The sequence below is a fragment of the Eulemur rufifrons genome, chromosome 6, assembly GCF_041146395.1.
Source record: "Eulemur rufifrons isolate Redbay chromosome 6, OSU_ERuf_1, whole genome shotgun sequence".
Classification (NCBI taxonomy): domain Eukaryota; kingdom Metazoa; phylum Chordata; class Mammalia; order Primates; family Lemuridae; genus Eulemur; species Eulemur rufifrons.
The window spans coordinates 10,435,387-10,451,869 of NC_090988.1; the positions used below are offsets into that span (position 1 = coordinate 10,435,387).

At 44.2% G+C, this 16,483-nt stretch overlaps 1 protein-coding gene and 1 pseudogene across 1 annotated transcript in view; one reads left to right on the forward strand and one right to left on the reverse strand.

Annotated features, from left to right (window-relative positions):
- Positions 1-818: 818 nt before the first annotated feature.
- LOC138384759 (putative uncharacterized protein MGC39545) lies at positions 819-3,447 on the reverse strand (annotated as a pseudogene).
- The window catches only part of FEZ1 (fasciculation and elongation protein zeta 1), a 40,968-nt gene continuing 25,922 nt past the window's right edge, over positions 1,438-16,483 (forward strand). Inside the window, exons 1-3 of the mRNA XM_069468705.1 lie at positions 1,438-1,491; positions 7,206-7,561; positions 14,349-14,448. Coding sequence (XP_069324806.1) covers positions 7,251-7,561; positions 14,349-14,448 — 411 coding nt within the window. The 5' untranslated portion in view covers positions 1,438-1,491; positions 7,206-7,250. The remainder of the gene's footprint in view (positions 1,492-7,205; positions 7,562-14,348; positions 14,449-16,483) is intronic.

Below are 16,483 nucleotides of genomic sequence, written 5' to 3' on the forward strand. Positions count from 1 at the left end.
CACTCTGTTGCCCAGACTAGAGTGCCATGGCGTCAACCTAGCTCACAGCAACCTCAAACTCCTGGGCTCAAGCAATCCTCCTGCCTCAGCCTCCCGAGTAGCTGGGACTACAGGCATGCACCACCATGCCTGGCTAATTTTTTCTACATATTTTTAGTTGTCTATATAATTTCTTTCTATTTTTAGTAGAGACGGGGCCTCGCTCTTGCTCAGGCTGGTCTCGAACTCCTGACCTTAAACTATCCACCTGCCTCGGCCTCCCAGAGTGCTAGGATTACAGGCGTGAGCCACTGCGCCCGGCCTCTTTGTCTTTTCTAACAGGAAGAAATCCTCTGCTTAATGGCACTACGTGAGGGCAAAGGGACTAACCCGTCTCTCGTCTCCTCAGACCATTATTCCCCTGCTTCCATCCTTCCCATGACTGAAATGTCTGTGGAACCAGAGCATACATGAGCAAAGGAGGGGCTCCCTGTCCCTTTTAGCTGAAGTCCCAGTTTGGCCCAGTGGTACTTTGCCATCAGGCAAAAGTACTTGAGGTTCTTTGTCCAAGTGGACATGCTTTTCCTGGCACCTTCCTTTGATAATTTCAGTTCTTGCACTCTTATCTTAGTTGTCTGCGTTCATGAATTATTGGACTTCTTCATACTGACAGCGTCTATAAGCACAGGTTATGCACAGTAGACAAGATAAATGAATGAGAAATAAATTTTCACAAGGCCCCGAGGGCCTTCCTTATTTCAGCCTCTTGATTTTTCCTCTTGAATTTTCCTGTATTATCTCAAGTCCTCCTGGGGGGAAAACCTTTTCACTCGAATTGCTCAGCCTGGATCCAGCTCCCATCCTGCATCTTAGGGCGACAAAAGCGTTTCTGCTGGCCTCCTCACCTTTGGTGTGAAGTCCGAACCCGATTGTGGTGGGAGACATCTATCTCTCGGTTTGTCCTCCTCAGTCTCCAGTGGAGTAAAAGGGAGAGTCCAGAAAGTCCAAGAGGTTCTTTGAGTGTGTCTGCGGCCATCCGCAGCCATCCGCCTGCATTTTTATCCAGAGCCTACAGTCTCAGGCCCTGTGAGGTATCCATATTGGTAGTTATGGCACGTACTCATCTTGGAGCGTCTGAATATTCATGAGGGAAGCAGAAAGGCCAATGTTAAAGAGGGGAGAAACAGTAATTCATAAATATTAATAAAGCAGGCCCACGTGCTCCGAGGAAGGCTATGAATGTCAACGAGAGGATGACGTCCAGGTCCTGCGCGTGCCAGTTGCGCGGGTGCTCGAGTGCGGGCGCGCCCCTGGCAGCCCGGGCACGAGCGGCGGGGAGGGGGCGGGGTGGAGGAGGGAGCGGAGCCGGGCGCCGCCGGAGCTGCTGGGGGAGCGCTGGCTGGCTGGCTCGCCTCTGCCTCTGCGCCGCGCTCCGGCCGCTCGCCGCGGCCCGTGGATGGGGGTGTGCGGCTGAGCCCCGGGATCCTCCTCCCTCCGCCAGGACCCGCACAGGTGCCGTCGCGGGGGGCGACCTTAGTGCAGACTCGGTCCACTGCCGCTGGTGGGGGTCGGATGGGGGTGGTGCAGGAGGCCCTGGGACTCGGGATCCCCAGGCTGGACGGTCTGGGGGCGCCGCTGCCCCCCGCCCCCACCCCGTCCCGTCCAGAGATCGGAAAGGAGGAGCCCAGAGGCCATCGCCCTCCTGTCCACCCTTTGGGGAGCGCAGCTTGAACGCAGCGCCGGGGCCGGGGGAGATGTGGTTGATAGGCACTTAAAGTACCATCTCAGAGCATCGGCTCCCCAGCCAGGCCTGGTGTGTGCGCGTGTGTGTGGATGTGTGTGAGAAGGGAGGCGGCGCGGCGTGGGGGCCTGGGGGAGGCAGTGTGTCGGTACCTCATCCCGGGACCGTTATCTGGTCCGATCACCGTAAAGGTCCCAGAATCATCTTTGTCCCCAAGAACCTTCCCCTACCCCTTCCGGTGCCCCTCCCCGGGGTGCGAAGCCTTTCCCCAGACCGTGCATTCCTGCAGTGTCAGAACCACTGGCAGCGGCGGCCGCAGGCGCTGGGGGAGCGATTGTTTTACTACAGAACAGGTCGGAGAAAGGACGAGTGTGCTGGTGTGGTTGTGATGGGGGATGCGCTGCTGTCCTGTGGGCCCAGGACTCTGGAGCTCGGCAGCGCAGCGTTTGGCAGAGCCTGAGGGGGTGTTATCACAGCCCGCTCTTCTTCCCTCCAGCCTATCCCTTCCCTCCTGGCTGCTCCACACCCCCGACCCCCTCCCACTCCCGTGTCTGCGCCTCGTTTGGCCAAAAGGGCAGTGGAGTACGTGTGCGGCCTGCGCGGGGTGAGCCCGGCTTCCTTGGAGCGCCAGCCATTGTGCTGCCTGGAAGAGCCTTTCTTTACCCCAACGGACGGGGGAGGGTGGATGAAGGGGGATCTGAGCTGGAGGTGAATGGAGGAGCAGCAGGAGGAGGGGAAGGGGGAAGCGGAACCGCGGAGGGGTTGCTGATCCACATACAATGAAATACTCTTTCTGTCACAATGTGCAGTTGGCACAAACATGTACACTGGCTGGGTTTGCCGAGGAGCAGTGGAAATCTGAAGGTGGATCAGTGGCGGGCAGGTTTTGGGGATGGCTATGGTGGTGGTGGGGGGGGGCACAGAATCAATTGATCTGTGGAGCAAGTAATGGAAGAAGGCGGAAGGAATGGGGCTTGTGTGGAGGTGCAGAGGCCCAGCAGGGGAGGCATGGTGAAATCTCTGCTGCTGCTCCACTCCGCTCGGCTCAGCAGGGGTTGATAATTTGTACCGCAGCCCCAAGCTGCAGCTAGTGCATCATTATGTTGCAGGGAGAGGCTTATGCGTTTCCTATTGGGTCTCTGTTAAGCTCCATGTGTGTCTTTTCTTTTCCAAATCACACCATCTATTGGGAGCCAAGATAAACGGAACAGATTATAGGACAAAATCAAACTATAGTCCTGCAGTCGGTTCTATGGTAAAGAGAAGAAGGAAAGACAGCCCTCCCATACATTCTTCTTTCTGTCATTTTTCATGGTACTAATTTATTTATTTTGATCTTGGAAGTCTAAAGAGGATAAGCTATCACTTGTATTAACCCTAGCTTTTAAGGGGAGGCAGGTTCTGAGATGAACTGAGAATGAGGATAGGTGCAAGCTTGCTTTCAGACATTTTAGTTGGGAGATGTAGGCACGGTGCCAAGAAAGGAGGGCAAAAGAAAGTGGGCTAAAGGAAGGAAGACAGGGGTGCCATCTCAAGAGGTGCTGCCAGCCCTAATCCCGGGAGTCCTCCTGGAAGCTATGGTAGGGCCAGTCAGAACCCTGACTGTCATCTCCTCTGCCACAGCCTCGGGTCTTTCCACAAATGCTGGGTTCAGCTTGGGTGTTGAGTGACTTCAGCTTCCCAACACAGCCTTTCACTTTTAGCTTTATCTCCAGATGGTCATTCATGCAGCGCTTCTTGGCTCCTGAGTAGTGAGTTGACAAAAAGCAATCAGGCTACATTATGGATTGTTTCAAATGACCATGTGTCCAAGCACTAGAGCTGTGATATTCGTTTCTTCTTTTATAATCTTCTGGACGAATCCATTTTCTCTAGAGTCTGCTTGGGCTGAGGAGAGGTGCTTTTCAGCATACTTTTGAGTTGCTGACACTCAAAACTCTATCTTAGTCATAGATTCTGGTTAGATTGGCCTCTTGCTGCTGATTAATGGTGTAAGGACTGTGCTGTTTCAAATCAGCAACTCCACTGGTGTCACCTTGTCCTAGCACCCTTGTCACTCCTAGAGAAGAGTACAAATTTAAAGGAAGTGTAGATATCTGCAACACTAGCTGGTTAGCTTTCATATCTCTGTGAAATGGGACCGGTGATCCAAGAAACTTTGAACAAATGAATTAGAAAAAAACCTTACTAAAAAGATGCTAAAATTCTTTCAGCAACAGTTCTCTCATTTGATAAGCATTTTGAAACATCACACATTGAATGTCATCACAGGGATAAGTTTTCTTTTACATGAAACACTCTCACACCACACTTGTACGTAAGTTATCCTGATTTTCCTAGAATTATTGACATTTGTTGGACATTTTCTTTAGTCCACACATTGCGCTTAGCACTTCAAAGATGATCTCATTTAGTCTACAAAATAACTTTCAAGGTAAGCACTATTATAAACCCCCTCTTATAGATGAGGAAACTGAGGCACAAGAAGGCTGATAATTTGTCCAAAGTCTCATAGTTAGGAGTGGTAGGACCAGGACAGGAACCTGGAGGCCAGGCTCTTAGCCATCACTGAATAGTGTCTCAATCAACACAAATACCTCAGCTGGAAAACCTTCTTTACTCTCTGATGTATTCTGCAGTCTTTTCTAATCTCACCTTTTTGTTGCTGAGGGATTCTTTTTTTTTTTTTAATTTCAGCATATTATGGGGCTACAAATGTTTAGATTATGTATATTGCCCTTGGGCCCCCCACCCTCAGAGCTTCAAGCGTGTCCATCCCCCAGACGGTGTGCATCACACTCATTATGTAGGTATATACCCATCCCCTCCCCCACTCCCATCTGCCTGATGCCTGATAAATGTTATTCCTATATGTGCACTTAGGTGTTGATCAGTGAAACCAATTTGATGGTGAGTACATGTGGTGCTTATTTTTCCATTCTTGGGATACTTCACTTAGTAGAATGGGTTCCAGCTCTATCCAGGAAAATACAAGAGGTGCTATATCACCATTGTTTCTTATAGCTGAATAGTACTCAATGGTATACATATACCACATTTTATTAATCCACTCATATATTGATGGGCACATGGGTTGTTTCCACATCTTTGCAATTGTGAATTGTGCTGCTATAAACATTCGAGTGCAGATGTCTTTTTTATAGAATGTCTTTTGTTCTTTTGGGTAGATGCCCAGTAATGGGATTGCCGGATCAAATGGTAGATCTATTTGTATCTCTTTAAGGTATCTCCATATGGCTTTCTACAGAGGTTGCACTAGTTTGCAGTCCCACCATGTTGCTGAGGGATTCTTAATCTTTTTTGTGCTATGAACACCTTTGGTGGTGTGGAGAAACCCATGGGATCCTTCTGCAAATAATGTTTTTAAATGCATAAAATATAATGCTTAGGCTTACAAAGGAAACCAATTTCACTGAAATATGTTATAGCTCAAAGAGCCTAGAGGAGTCATGGACTGAGGATGAAGAACCCCTGACTGGTGATGAGTTGTGTATTGCTTTGGAGCTTTGTTATCCAATGTAGTAGCCACTGGCCACACATGGCTGGTGGACACTTGCAATGTGGCTCGTCCAAAGACAGATATACTATAAATGTAAAATATACACTGAATTTTGAAGGAGTTAGTATAAAAAAATGTAAAATGTCTCACTAATATTTTTATGAATTATCTTTTGAAATAATCCAGTATCTTTGGATATATTGGATTAAATAATTATGTTATTAAAATATACTATTATAATTAAAATGATTAAGTTATTAAAACTAACTTCCAAAGGTGTTAACTCTGTACCAACAGCTTCATTATCACCAATGAGGAAATCAGGAACCACAATGCTCGTCACTCAGCCAGCCATGGGCAGATCTGTTGGTTCTTGAGCCTGTATTCTTTCCAAGATATGGTATTGCTTTTGTATGTTTTTGTATTCCAAGGTCCTACCATGTTGCCTCTGCAAACTATAAATGCTCCAAATATGTTTTGATGCCAGGGTATCTGACTTAATCCTAGAAAATCCTGGTAGGAACCGGCAGGGTCCTCACCTGGCATGCCCTTTGCCCTGCTTATGTAGAGTTTTAGTTTTGTATGTAGAGATGGAGAATGGGCACTCCTAGGGCAAAACTGATGGTTTTTGCTGTTTGGTTCTCCTCAGGTAGTGGTTCCAATTTAAGTATCTAACTGGATGGGTAATCATACAGACAGGAGAGAAATGTTTGTGTTTGTGTGTCACAGGAAAGGAAGCTGAGTACGTAGAGAAGTGTATGATAGACCGCGATACTTGTGGGTGCCTGAAATTGGAAATGGGGATCTGTATGTGGGGAACAGAAGATCGTTTTTCAATGAGCACACATTGATTGACTGCCTAGCCGCAGGGCAGCCAGTGTGTGCTTGGAGTCAGGGAGATATTCAGAGGATGTCTGTACCCTCAAGGGGGTAATTTAATTTTTAAATTAAAATTGGGAGGGGGCCTGATTGTACACACAGATGGATAAATATAGCCCAAGGCAGCATATGAAGAGGGCTGGATGAGGGGTAGGTGTCCTGGAGTTGTTGGGAACTGAAGAGAGAGGCCTGAGTGTGCAGCATTCAGGATGCAGCGCCCAGCGTGGTTATGGAGTCTGGCTTTGGAGCACATGGGTAGTTGGGTCTGTTTCTTACAGGACAATAGATCATTTGGTCTATTCCTTTGCTCCTAGGCATATGCTCTGTGTCTGGGAAAAACTCAGGTGTTTGCTGGAAAGTCCTTATTAGTGTTCTAGTAGTCTCTATTATTTATTGATGAGGGTCCCTGAACCCTTATCCAAAACCCTTGGGGCCAAGCATGTTTCAGAATTTAGATTATTTCAAAATTTGGAAGGCAGTAATAGAGTACACATTCTGCATTTCATCCAGTGGGATCCAGGGGAGCAATCTTTATGATTTAAAAAATTAATATTTCTGCAGCAAAACACAAAAAATGGAATAAATTAAAGAGTAGGCAGGTTTATATTCATGTTGGTCAGGTTTAGTTGCCAAATGAGTTTTGGTCATGTCACATTGTGCCACCAAACGAGTCATGAAAAATTTCCAGTTTTCAGAGCATGTGGTTAAGGATATCGCTATGGGGTAATAGTAACAATAATAATAACAACAGAGAATATTCAACAATATTGGCATTTATTATCTGCCAGGCACTGTTTTAAGCATTTTTCTTGTTTATTCCTTTAATTTTATAACACTCCTTTGAGATGGATCCAGTTATATCTTTCTTGAGAAGAATAAAAGGAAGCACAGAGAAGCTAATAACTCACCCAAGGTCACAGCTGGCAGGGGCAGAAGAGGATGCAAACCTAGGCAATCTGGTCCAGGAGCACATACCTAACCACTATGCCTTGTTTTTTGGAGCAGGGAATTGGAAACAGGTGTGTCTCCAAACTCCAATAGAGTTAGACCAGTCCAAACTCACATGACCCTGTTTATTTCTTCTAGATAAACAAATCCTGAAAGTTGCTGTTGTGCTACTGCTGTGCAAGAATGGAGGCCCCACTGGTGAGCTTGGATGAAGAGTTTGAAGACCTTCGGCCCAGCTGCTCGGAGGACCCAGAGGAGAAGCCACGGTGTTTCTATGGCTCATCCCCCCACCACCTAGAGGACCCCTCCCTCTCTGAGCTTGAGAATTTTTCTTCTGAAATAATCAGCTTCAAGTCCATGGAGGACCTCGTGAATGAATTTGATGAGAAGCTCAATGTCTGCTTTCGGAACTACAACGCCAAGACGGAGAACCTAGCTCCCGTGAAGAACCAGCTACAGATCCAAGAGGAGGAGGAGACCCTTCAAGATGAGGAGTAAGAAGTCTTAATTGCCCTCTCCTGCTTCAGTCAAGAACCCTGTAGTCTGGGCTCCTTGACATAGTATTAGTTTCTGTCTCTAGGATTATGGCATGTTGCTTACGTTTTTATGTTGTCAGTGAGGCAGTGCTCTGGTAATTGCTGACATTGTTCTATATATGTCCCCTTACAGTCACCTGCAGAGAGCTCTCTTAAATTGAAACCTTAGAGGAATGAAGGATTTTAGATTTTCCTAGATACAAAATAGAATTTCAGGAGCATGGTAAATTTTGGAGTCTGTCTGTCTTCAGCTTTCTTTATGTCAGTGAAAATCCACCCAGATATTAGAAATAAGAACCAGAAAGAAATTAATTAACCGTGATGGAGAAATCTATGTCACTGGACAAATTTGCTTCAAGAAACACCAGAATTACGAAAAGCTCAGAATTGTTTACAACCCCTCAGGCCTGGAAAATTATCTATAAATGTTAAAATATGTTCAAATAAGAAAGCATCTAAACTGAACTGAGGGAACTACCTTGGACAAAAAAAGGTGAAAACTAGGTGATGTGGCTTTTGAGTATGCAAATTCCTTATGTCACTTACTAGCTACTTTCTAAGATCTTAGTGAAGAAGAAGGATCTGAGAAAAGAACTATTGGAGGAGGGACTAGAAAGTGAAGAAGGGAGCAGTATGTTACATAAATTAAAGAAGGATGGTTTGGGCAGTTAGTAAAAACACAGTAGTCCCCCCGCTGCCACTTACCTGTGGGGGATACATTCCAAAACCCCCAGTGGATGCCTGAAACTGCTGATAGTACTGATGTGTTTTCCTATACATACATACATATGATAAAGTGTAATTTATAAATTAGGCACAATAAGAGACTAACAACAATAACTTATAATAAAATAGAGCAATTATGACAATATACTGTAATAAACATTATGTGAACGTGTTCTCTCTCTTTCTCTCTCTCTTTCAAAATACCTTATTGTACTGTATCTCGGGTACCCGAAACCTTGGAAAGCAAAACCACAGATAAGGGAGGACTGCTGTGTGCCTGAATTCCCTGTAGAGATAAAATACGCATCACTTGTTCTTTAAGAATCACATAAGAAATGTCAAATAGTTGGTCATAGCAGTTTGCATCAACTGTCCTTTTGGTTTCCCTTTTTATGAACTTAGGTGGAAGAGTTGCCCATAAATAACGGGGTAAGAAGCATGACCCAGAGGATTTGAACCTGATTGTATCTGGGAGAGAGTTGCTTATTTGATGACCACTAAAACTGTACCTCTGTAAATACAGGGGTTATATATTATACCTGTCTGTTTCATTCATTCTTATATCCCCACTGTCTAATACAGTGCTTGGTGTGCAATATGTGACCAAATAATATTTTTGAATGAAATACTGAATATTGAATGGACTGGATGAGCAATAATAGCTAGCCTTGTAGGTACATGAAATGTATTTCTAGGCCCACGCCATTTCCTTCTTTTCTTTTTAATTAACGCTTGCCTTTAAGGCACGATCCTAGAGAACATTTCACTCTGGTGACCAGTACTATAAATGTGGGCTGTGTGTTTCAATTCAATTTTAAGTTTCAAACTGATTTCTTTTTGGATTCTGAGCCTGTTATAATTTGCTCAACTGCTATAAGTCAAAAAAGAATGGCTCTGGGGCTTTATTATACGGAGTATTTTTTCATTCCAGTGCACTAGGCAATGAACTAGAAACACAAAGACTATGAATTCTAATTTTCATACTCTCACTAACTCGCTGTGTGACCTTGGGCAAGTCACTTAACTCTAGTTGACTGCATGGGTCCTCATCTATGAAACCTCCAGAGCTCAATCTTGATGAAGCAGGGCTGAGGACTTGCAGAGATCCTAATTTCTTACCTCACCCAGGATGTGCTCTGAAAATGACATTTTAAGATGCATCCCATTCCTTTTGCTTCCAACAAATCATTTCCCCCTTATCTAAGCCCCTCCTCTGCCTCATTAAGGATGAAGGTTCAATGAACAGGTTCTTATTCTCTTCTAGCACATTAGCAGAGGCCACTCAATGTTAATTACCGCCCCATGGGATTATCGGTCTTCTCAGCCCGATTTTTCTGACTTGATCACTGCCTCAGCTAACCAAAGGTTGAATAGTTCCTTAGAGATAGGTATGATTTGGGGACAGTGTAGAGGGAGGAAGCTGGGAAGAGAGAAATTAACACTGGACTTTCTAGGCATTCAATGTATCTAAAGCCTCTTTACAACCTAAAAAGCAGAATTATATTCATACTTTGTTTTGTAGACACTATCAGATATTTCAACTATGAGATTATGACTAAAGGAAAAGGATGACTTAACATCTAACCTGGTTGTGATTATCTTGAGCGTAGCTCTAGTGTTGTTGTAATAAACTTGTTCAGGTTTATATTTAGAGGGATGTTTGATCCACAATGAATTAAAAGTGTTTTGTGGGGGTTAGAGCCACTTAATAGAAGATTAAAAGAAAAGCAGGTTAAACTAACCTCCCTAAAGATAGCACAAATAGTAAAAGGAATGCACTGATTCTCTTAGAAATTGTTGATTTCTTTAGTTCTCATTTGGAACTACTTGGCCAATAAGGAATTGGCTAAGATTTGTGAACTTATCTCTGATTTGTCAGGGCATGCAAGTTCTAGGCATTAAAGGAGAGTCAGATTTGAATATATATTTTCTGGTTTTGAATTCAGAAAATATCCCAGAACCTCTTCTTTGTGTATGTGTAATCACCCTTTTCTTTTGTCAGAAAAGATCAGACCTGGAGGTCAGAGCCTCTTAGGGGCGACTACAAAAGGGGACAACTCTGACCTCACCTCCTGCCTCATTTGGGATCCCTGTCAGCTCTCTTACAAGTACCCTGAAGACAGAGGGGCCAAACATGGGAGAATAATGGCTGTTTCTAGTTCTTCAGATAGAATTTTTGGGTTAAAGGTGGTGTTAAAAATAAAGTGCACACAATAAATAAACTGCCTGTCATAAGACATACGTTAAGTTGAAGACAAGTAAATACTGGATAGTCAGCTAGTGAAAGCTGCCCAAGAACTTTGGTGTTTAGGAAATTTAATCCTATTCTTAGAGGTTCAGTCTCCCCTTATAGAAGGCAGAGATAGTATTGATTCTATTTAGACATGTGAAGGAATCTAAAAAGTTGTACAAAGGCATTAATGTGCTGCTAATAATTCCAACTTCCCAAACGTTAATGGCAAAAGTGCACCCATGTTAATACACATCTGAGTGTGGATATTGGCATGAATGGACACCAACAAAACACTGGACAAGGAAAGTAGCCAGCCTAGGGGGCATCCAGGGAAATGTTATTGAGTTGAAATTCTAGTAAGCCCTTCAAGCCGCCTGCAGTATTGTCAGATATAGGTATATGGGGGGGGGGGGGGGGCTGTATGTGAGAGAGAGAGCGCACATGTGTGTTTATTTATCAGGACTCACAGAGCCCTGACAGCTGTGTTGCCAGTTCCAGGCTCTGCAGCTCTTTGTACACTTGTCTCAGCACCACCCACTCTGTTGGGTTTGCTCGTACTCAGCCAGCATCCTTTTCCAAATCCCCAGCCCTTGGTGCCGAAAGATAGTTTAGTCAATTCTACAGGCACCTAAGCCCTAACTTTAAAATATGCACGTGAGCCCGGCTAGCTCAGTCGGTAGAGCATGAGACTCTTAAAATATGCATGTGAAAATGCCTTTTCGGTTATTATAGGGACAGAGATAGCAAATCGAATCTCAGGTGTCACGGCCGCATAATGAGAGGAACTGAGGCACCTGTTGGATCTTAGTTCTTTGAGAAATGGCAGAGTAGATAGCTTTCAAAGTCTCCTTTCCCCAGGATAAGAGTAAATAAATAGCAGGATGCTTCTCAGAGAAGTGAAATTTTACAGTCCCCCTCAAGGTACTTAAAAAAGGGAACATATCCACTCCCAAGAACCCTGCTTATGATGGGGTGGACAGCGTCTCTGGGGAGGAAAGCCCTTCCCACTCTCTTCCTCACAGGAAGCTTTGTGCCACCCTCATACCCCACCCCCGCCCCTTTTGTTCCTGTGGCCGCCTGGGTGCCAGTGCTCTGCCTGTGCTTCCATTTCCCCTTCTTGGGCTGGAGATCTAGACAGAAGGCAGCCACGTGCCCCTGTTGCCTTGGCCAGTCCTCCTTTTGTAGGTGGATAAAAGCACAATGTCCAGGTAATGTAGGTGTGGATTTTTCACGCAGAGCCAGTTTCTAAACTGCTGTTCTAGGTTGTGATTTGGACCTTGGTATATTGTTCTGATGCCCACGACAATGCCGATCACACAATTCATAAAGAGTTGAAATAGTTAAGTGGTTAGGAATATGGGCTTTGTAGCTGTACTGCCTGCGTTCAAATCCCACATCTACCATTACTGGCTGTGTGAGCTTAGACAAGTTCATTAACTTCACTGTGTTTCAGTTTTTTCTCATTCTCATCTGCCTTATGGCATTGTCATCAGGAATGAATAACTTAATCCACACAAAGAGCTTAGAATAGTACCTGGCTCATAGTAATTGTTGACTGCTATTGTTGTTATTGTTAAATGGGCACCGCATAAGTATGGAAAGGATATGCAAGTGATTATAAAGAGATGAAAGCTACTTTATCTTAGAGGTTATTAATGCACTTCAAAGGTAAAAAGTGTGTCAGGAAGGGAGAAGAAAAGCTGGACAAAATGTGAAAGGGAATGAGGATGGTTTGAAATCCCGAGGAGATAAAGGTTTAGGGAATTGTCATTAAAAATCTAGAATTAGATAAAATCCAGAGCGTGTCAGTGAAGGCTCAGATGAGAAAAGCGAGTGCTCTCTAAATGATCTAAGAGAGCCCCTGGTTGTCACTTTAAGGATATAAACAGTCTCAAGGTCATTGGAAAATGTGTGTCCGTGAAAGTTCTCAGCTTCCCTCCAGCCTAGCAGAGGTACAAAAGGCTCCTGCCTATTTTAGACTTTGCTGAATTTCATTTCTCCAGGCACTTCCTGTAGGGACACATCTGAAGGTCAGTTCCTGAATGCATGTTGTTCATTCTTGCAGCAGAGAATGTAGCAGCGATGTAAAGAGGGGTCCTACGGTGACCTTTCCAGTAGGTGTGGTGCCTTGGAGTTTTGTCTTGGAGGCAGCAGATCCTGTTTGCCTCGTGGCTCTAGAATGCTAATGGGACCTGGATTTAGAATTAGCTTGGATTAATGCAGCTTTAATAGTACCTGATGGAGATTAGGATATCACCCATGGTTTAAGAAGCAGGTTCTGAAATCCTGCTGAGTAGATGTCTAATGAGCACTTGATGAATTCTCTCAAAGTGCATTCTTGCAATGGTAGGAAAATAATGAACAAGCCAGTGCCCCAAGCACTGCCATTAAATTGTGTTTTCTGGGGTTCCTTTTATTTTTTTCATCAACAATTGTGTGCATTGTGCACTAGGAAAATCTCTTTGTTTATATACCCATATGTCATATATCATTCCTGATTTTGTTTATATTAACAGCACTCCCTTCATTGTTTTCTGATTTCAAGTGTCTGTGCTCTGAGATATATACACATATATATAAAATATTTGCACTTATCTTTTCAGCATCTTACAATGTAGTTTGTTATGTTTTGAATTTGGTCCATATATATACCTATTTGCTTATTATTAAATCTTAGTCTCACAGGCATCACTCAGGTTTGACATGCATAGGCACCTGCAGGAGATTGCATAGAGCTCTCATTTGTCACTATCTAATATCAACTCAAGTGTCACTGGCATCTATGGATGGCATTATTTTAGGAGCTGATGTACTGATTTACATTAATCTCTTGCTGTTGACTCATTTATGTATTTTCCTGATGTGTGAGTATTTGTGACTTCAGAATTTTCCCAACCCCTTCCCACCTCCCTTTTCTTCCAAAGAAATCCTTCTGAATTAAGTGAGTTAAGGAACAAGAATTGTAAAAAGCCTTTCTTATAATGTACATATCAGAATTTTGAAACATGATAAAGGTGGCCCCATTTTCCTCCACTAAAAACTAATTGTGTAGACAGAGACAGAGGTATATTTATTGGTTCCTTTCATATACAGTATTCACCTTAGAGTGTCCCTGATGGAGAAATGGCATGTTTAGACTCTGCGTTGGTAGAGGGCAGGGTCTTGTAACCCATGGGCTAGCAGTGGGCTAGCGAGAGCATTTGGGTGGTGAGTAAACATTGACAGCATTGGCGTTATCCCTTTACCTACATTAGATGTCAAGGAGTTAATTCCTGACCATTTAGATTGCAGGCCTCTGAAATTGAAATGGGTATAAACTAGATGATGATCCTGATTTTAATGAGCTTCAGCCAGAAAATTGGGCCTGGTCTCTCTGTCTCTCTCCTTTTCTCTGTTTGTCTCTCTGGGCATTGGAAAAGAGGCACAGGCTCCTCTTAAGGTCAGAGACTTGAACTCTTTGGGTGAGGGGCAGATTTATTTCCAAGGCCAGGGGAGGTTTGATTGCAGACGCTGCCTTTTGTATCTCAGTGGTGAGAAATTCTTCTTCCCTCAAGTAAACACCTTTTACACTAAAGCCCCTGGCCAGGCTCCGTGTGCTTGGCCCTTTGTCCCCTGGACGCGCCTCTAATTCAGTTTTTAAGCTGCATCGCCCCTGCATGCTGGAAGGCAGATGATCTCAGCCTGGCACACACAGAAGCCTCTCTCCTCTCCTGGCCCAGCTCTTCCTTCCTCCAGGCGGGGCCGGGGCACAGATGTGTGCTAATGAGAGCTTCTCTTTGTTTACAGGGTGTGGGATGCTCTGACAGACAATTACATCCCTTCACTCTCAGAAGACTGGAGGGACCCAAACATCGAGGCTCTGAATGGCAACAGCTCTGACACTGAGGTACTTCTCTGGGGCCCCCTGTTTAGTAGGGCTTGAGAAGATGTGGAATCCAGTTAGAAAAACATTCAGTAACTCAACAGTCTTCCGTATTATGTAATGAATGACACTCAGCAGTGGCTCAAAATCACTGCTGAGAACGTAGTTGTGGAGGAGGGTAAAAAATAAGGTAAGGGGACATCCAGCATGTCTGAGGTGATTGGTGTGGTTATCTGTAAAAGTGTAAATGCAGATAACTTCTCTTTCAATGTGTGTGTGACAACATGCAAAATAAGGTGATCTGAAATAAGAGGAGAAGGGTAACTAGCCTAGAAAATCACATCTGATGTGAACAATTCTGGCTCACCAAAAGCAGTGCTGAGAACAACTGGTGACAGATCTTGCCCCTGGTGATGGCCAGAGGTGGGGCCCAGATATTAGTGAGGTGGCCATGCAATGGGGAAGAATTCTTTTTTTTTTTTTTTTTTTTGAGACAGAGTCTCACTCTGTTGCCCAGGCTAGAGTGAGTGCCATGGCGTCAGCCTAGCTCACAGCAACCTCAAACTCCTGAGCTCAAGCGATCCTCCTGTCTCAGCCTCCCGAGTAGCTGGAACTACAGGCATGCACCACCATGCCCGGCTAATTTTTTCTATATATATTTTTAGCTGTCCATATAATTTCTTTCTATTTTTAGTAGAGATGGGGTCTCGCTCTTGCTCAGGCTGGTCTCGAACTCCTGAGCTCAAACGATCCGCCCACCTTGGCCTCCCAGAGTGCTAGGATTACAGGCGTGAGCCACCGCGTCCGGCCTGGGAAGAATTCTTTATGAAACTCAACCAAGGGGACATTTATGTATCTGGACCAGAGTCACACTCCATGGTTACTGAAGGCAAGGAAGAAAGGAGTCTAAGGGCTTCTGAAAAATAAAGAGGATATTTATTTTGAGTTGATTTCCATGGGCTCCAAATTGCCTCTCCTGGCTGAATCTACACATAGAATGATTTCTTAGTCAGTTTAGGCTGCTATACCTTAGACTGAGTAATTTATAAACAAAAACAGAAACTTATTTCTACTGGTTCTAGAGGCAGGGAAGTCCAAGATCACGGCCTCAGCTCTGCATCTTGTGCGGACCCTCGTTCTAGTTCATAGAGGGCACTTTCTCACTGTGTCCTCATGTGGCGAGCTCCCTTGGGCCTCTTTTATAAGGACATTTATGAGGGCTCCACCCCCGTGATCTAATCACCTCCGTAAGGCCCCACCTCCTAATGCTGTCACTTTGAGCATTAGTATTTCCACATATGAATTTTAGGGGCACACAAACATTTACAGCATAGTAAAAGGTGAAATCATTTAATGGCTCTATCCATGTTAAAAGCCAGTTTCTGCCTTGCTTGGTTTTCTAGTTTCAGCTGTGAAAAAAAAAAAAAAAATGGCAATTTCTTATCAGGAAGGACTGTTACAACCCTGTGGGCCCAGCAAAGGATGGAGAAGGGTGGATCTAATTTTTTTAAGTGCTCTAGAATTGAATCCAAGTAAAAGAGCAGGAAACAGATTCCCCTTACTGGTCAATATATTTGCAGATTATTGCTCAAAATAGAACAGCAAAAAGATCAGCAGTTGGCCAATCTGTTGAAAAAGTGGCTGTATATCCTTCTTAACTCTTCTAATAATTAGCAATCCGAAATACTCAAAACCTCAAGGTTTCGTTGAGTGGAGCAGGTAAGATGGTGACTTTGAGACTAAGATTTGCTGCAAATCTACTTGGCACTGACATAGAAGGCTGTGTCTCACGTCCTGCTTTGAACTCTCAACTTCTCATTTTCTCTTGCAATGCTTATATGTATGGTGTTTAGTTCTCACCCAAAATGCAAAGGAGAAAGAGACAATAATGGAATGAATCTAGTTACTGAAATTAAATCGGGCCCATCATGGTGCAAAAGGCAGATTTTGCTTTATCTCTTTTGCCACTGTTCCAACTCATTTTGTGGATTGAACCAAAGGTGTATAAGATAGCATGCCTTTCAAAAGGACTTCAATTTATCCTCATTTGCAGATTTTC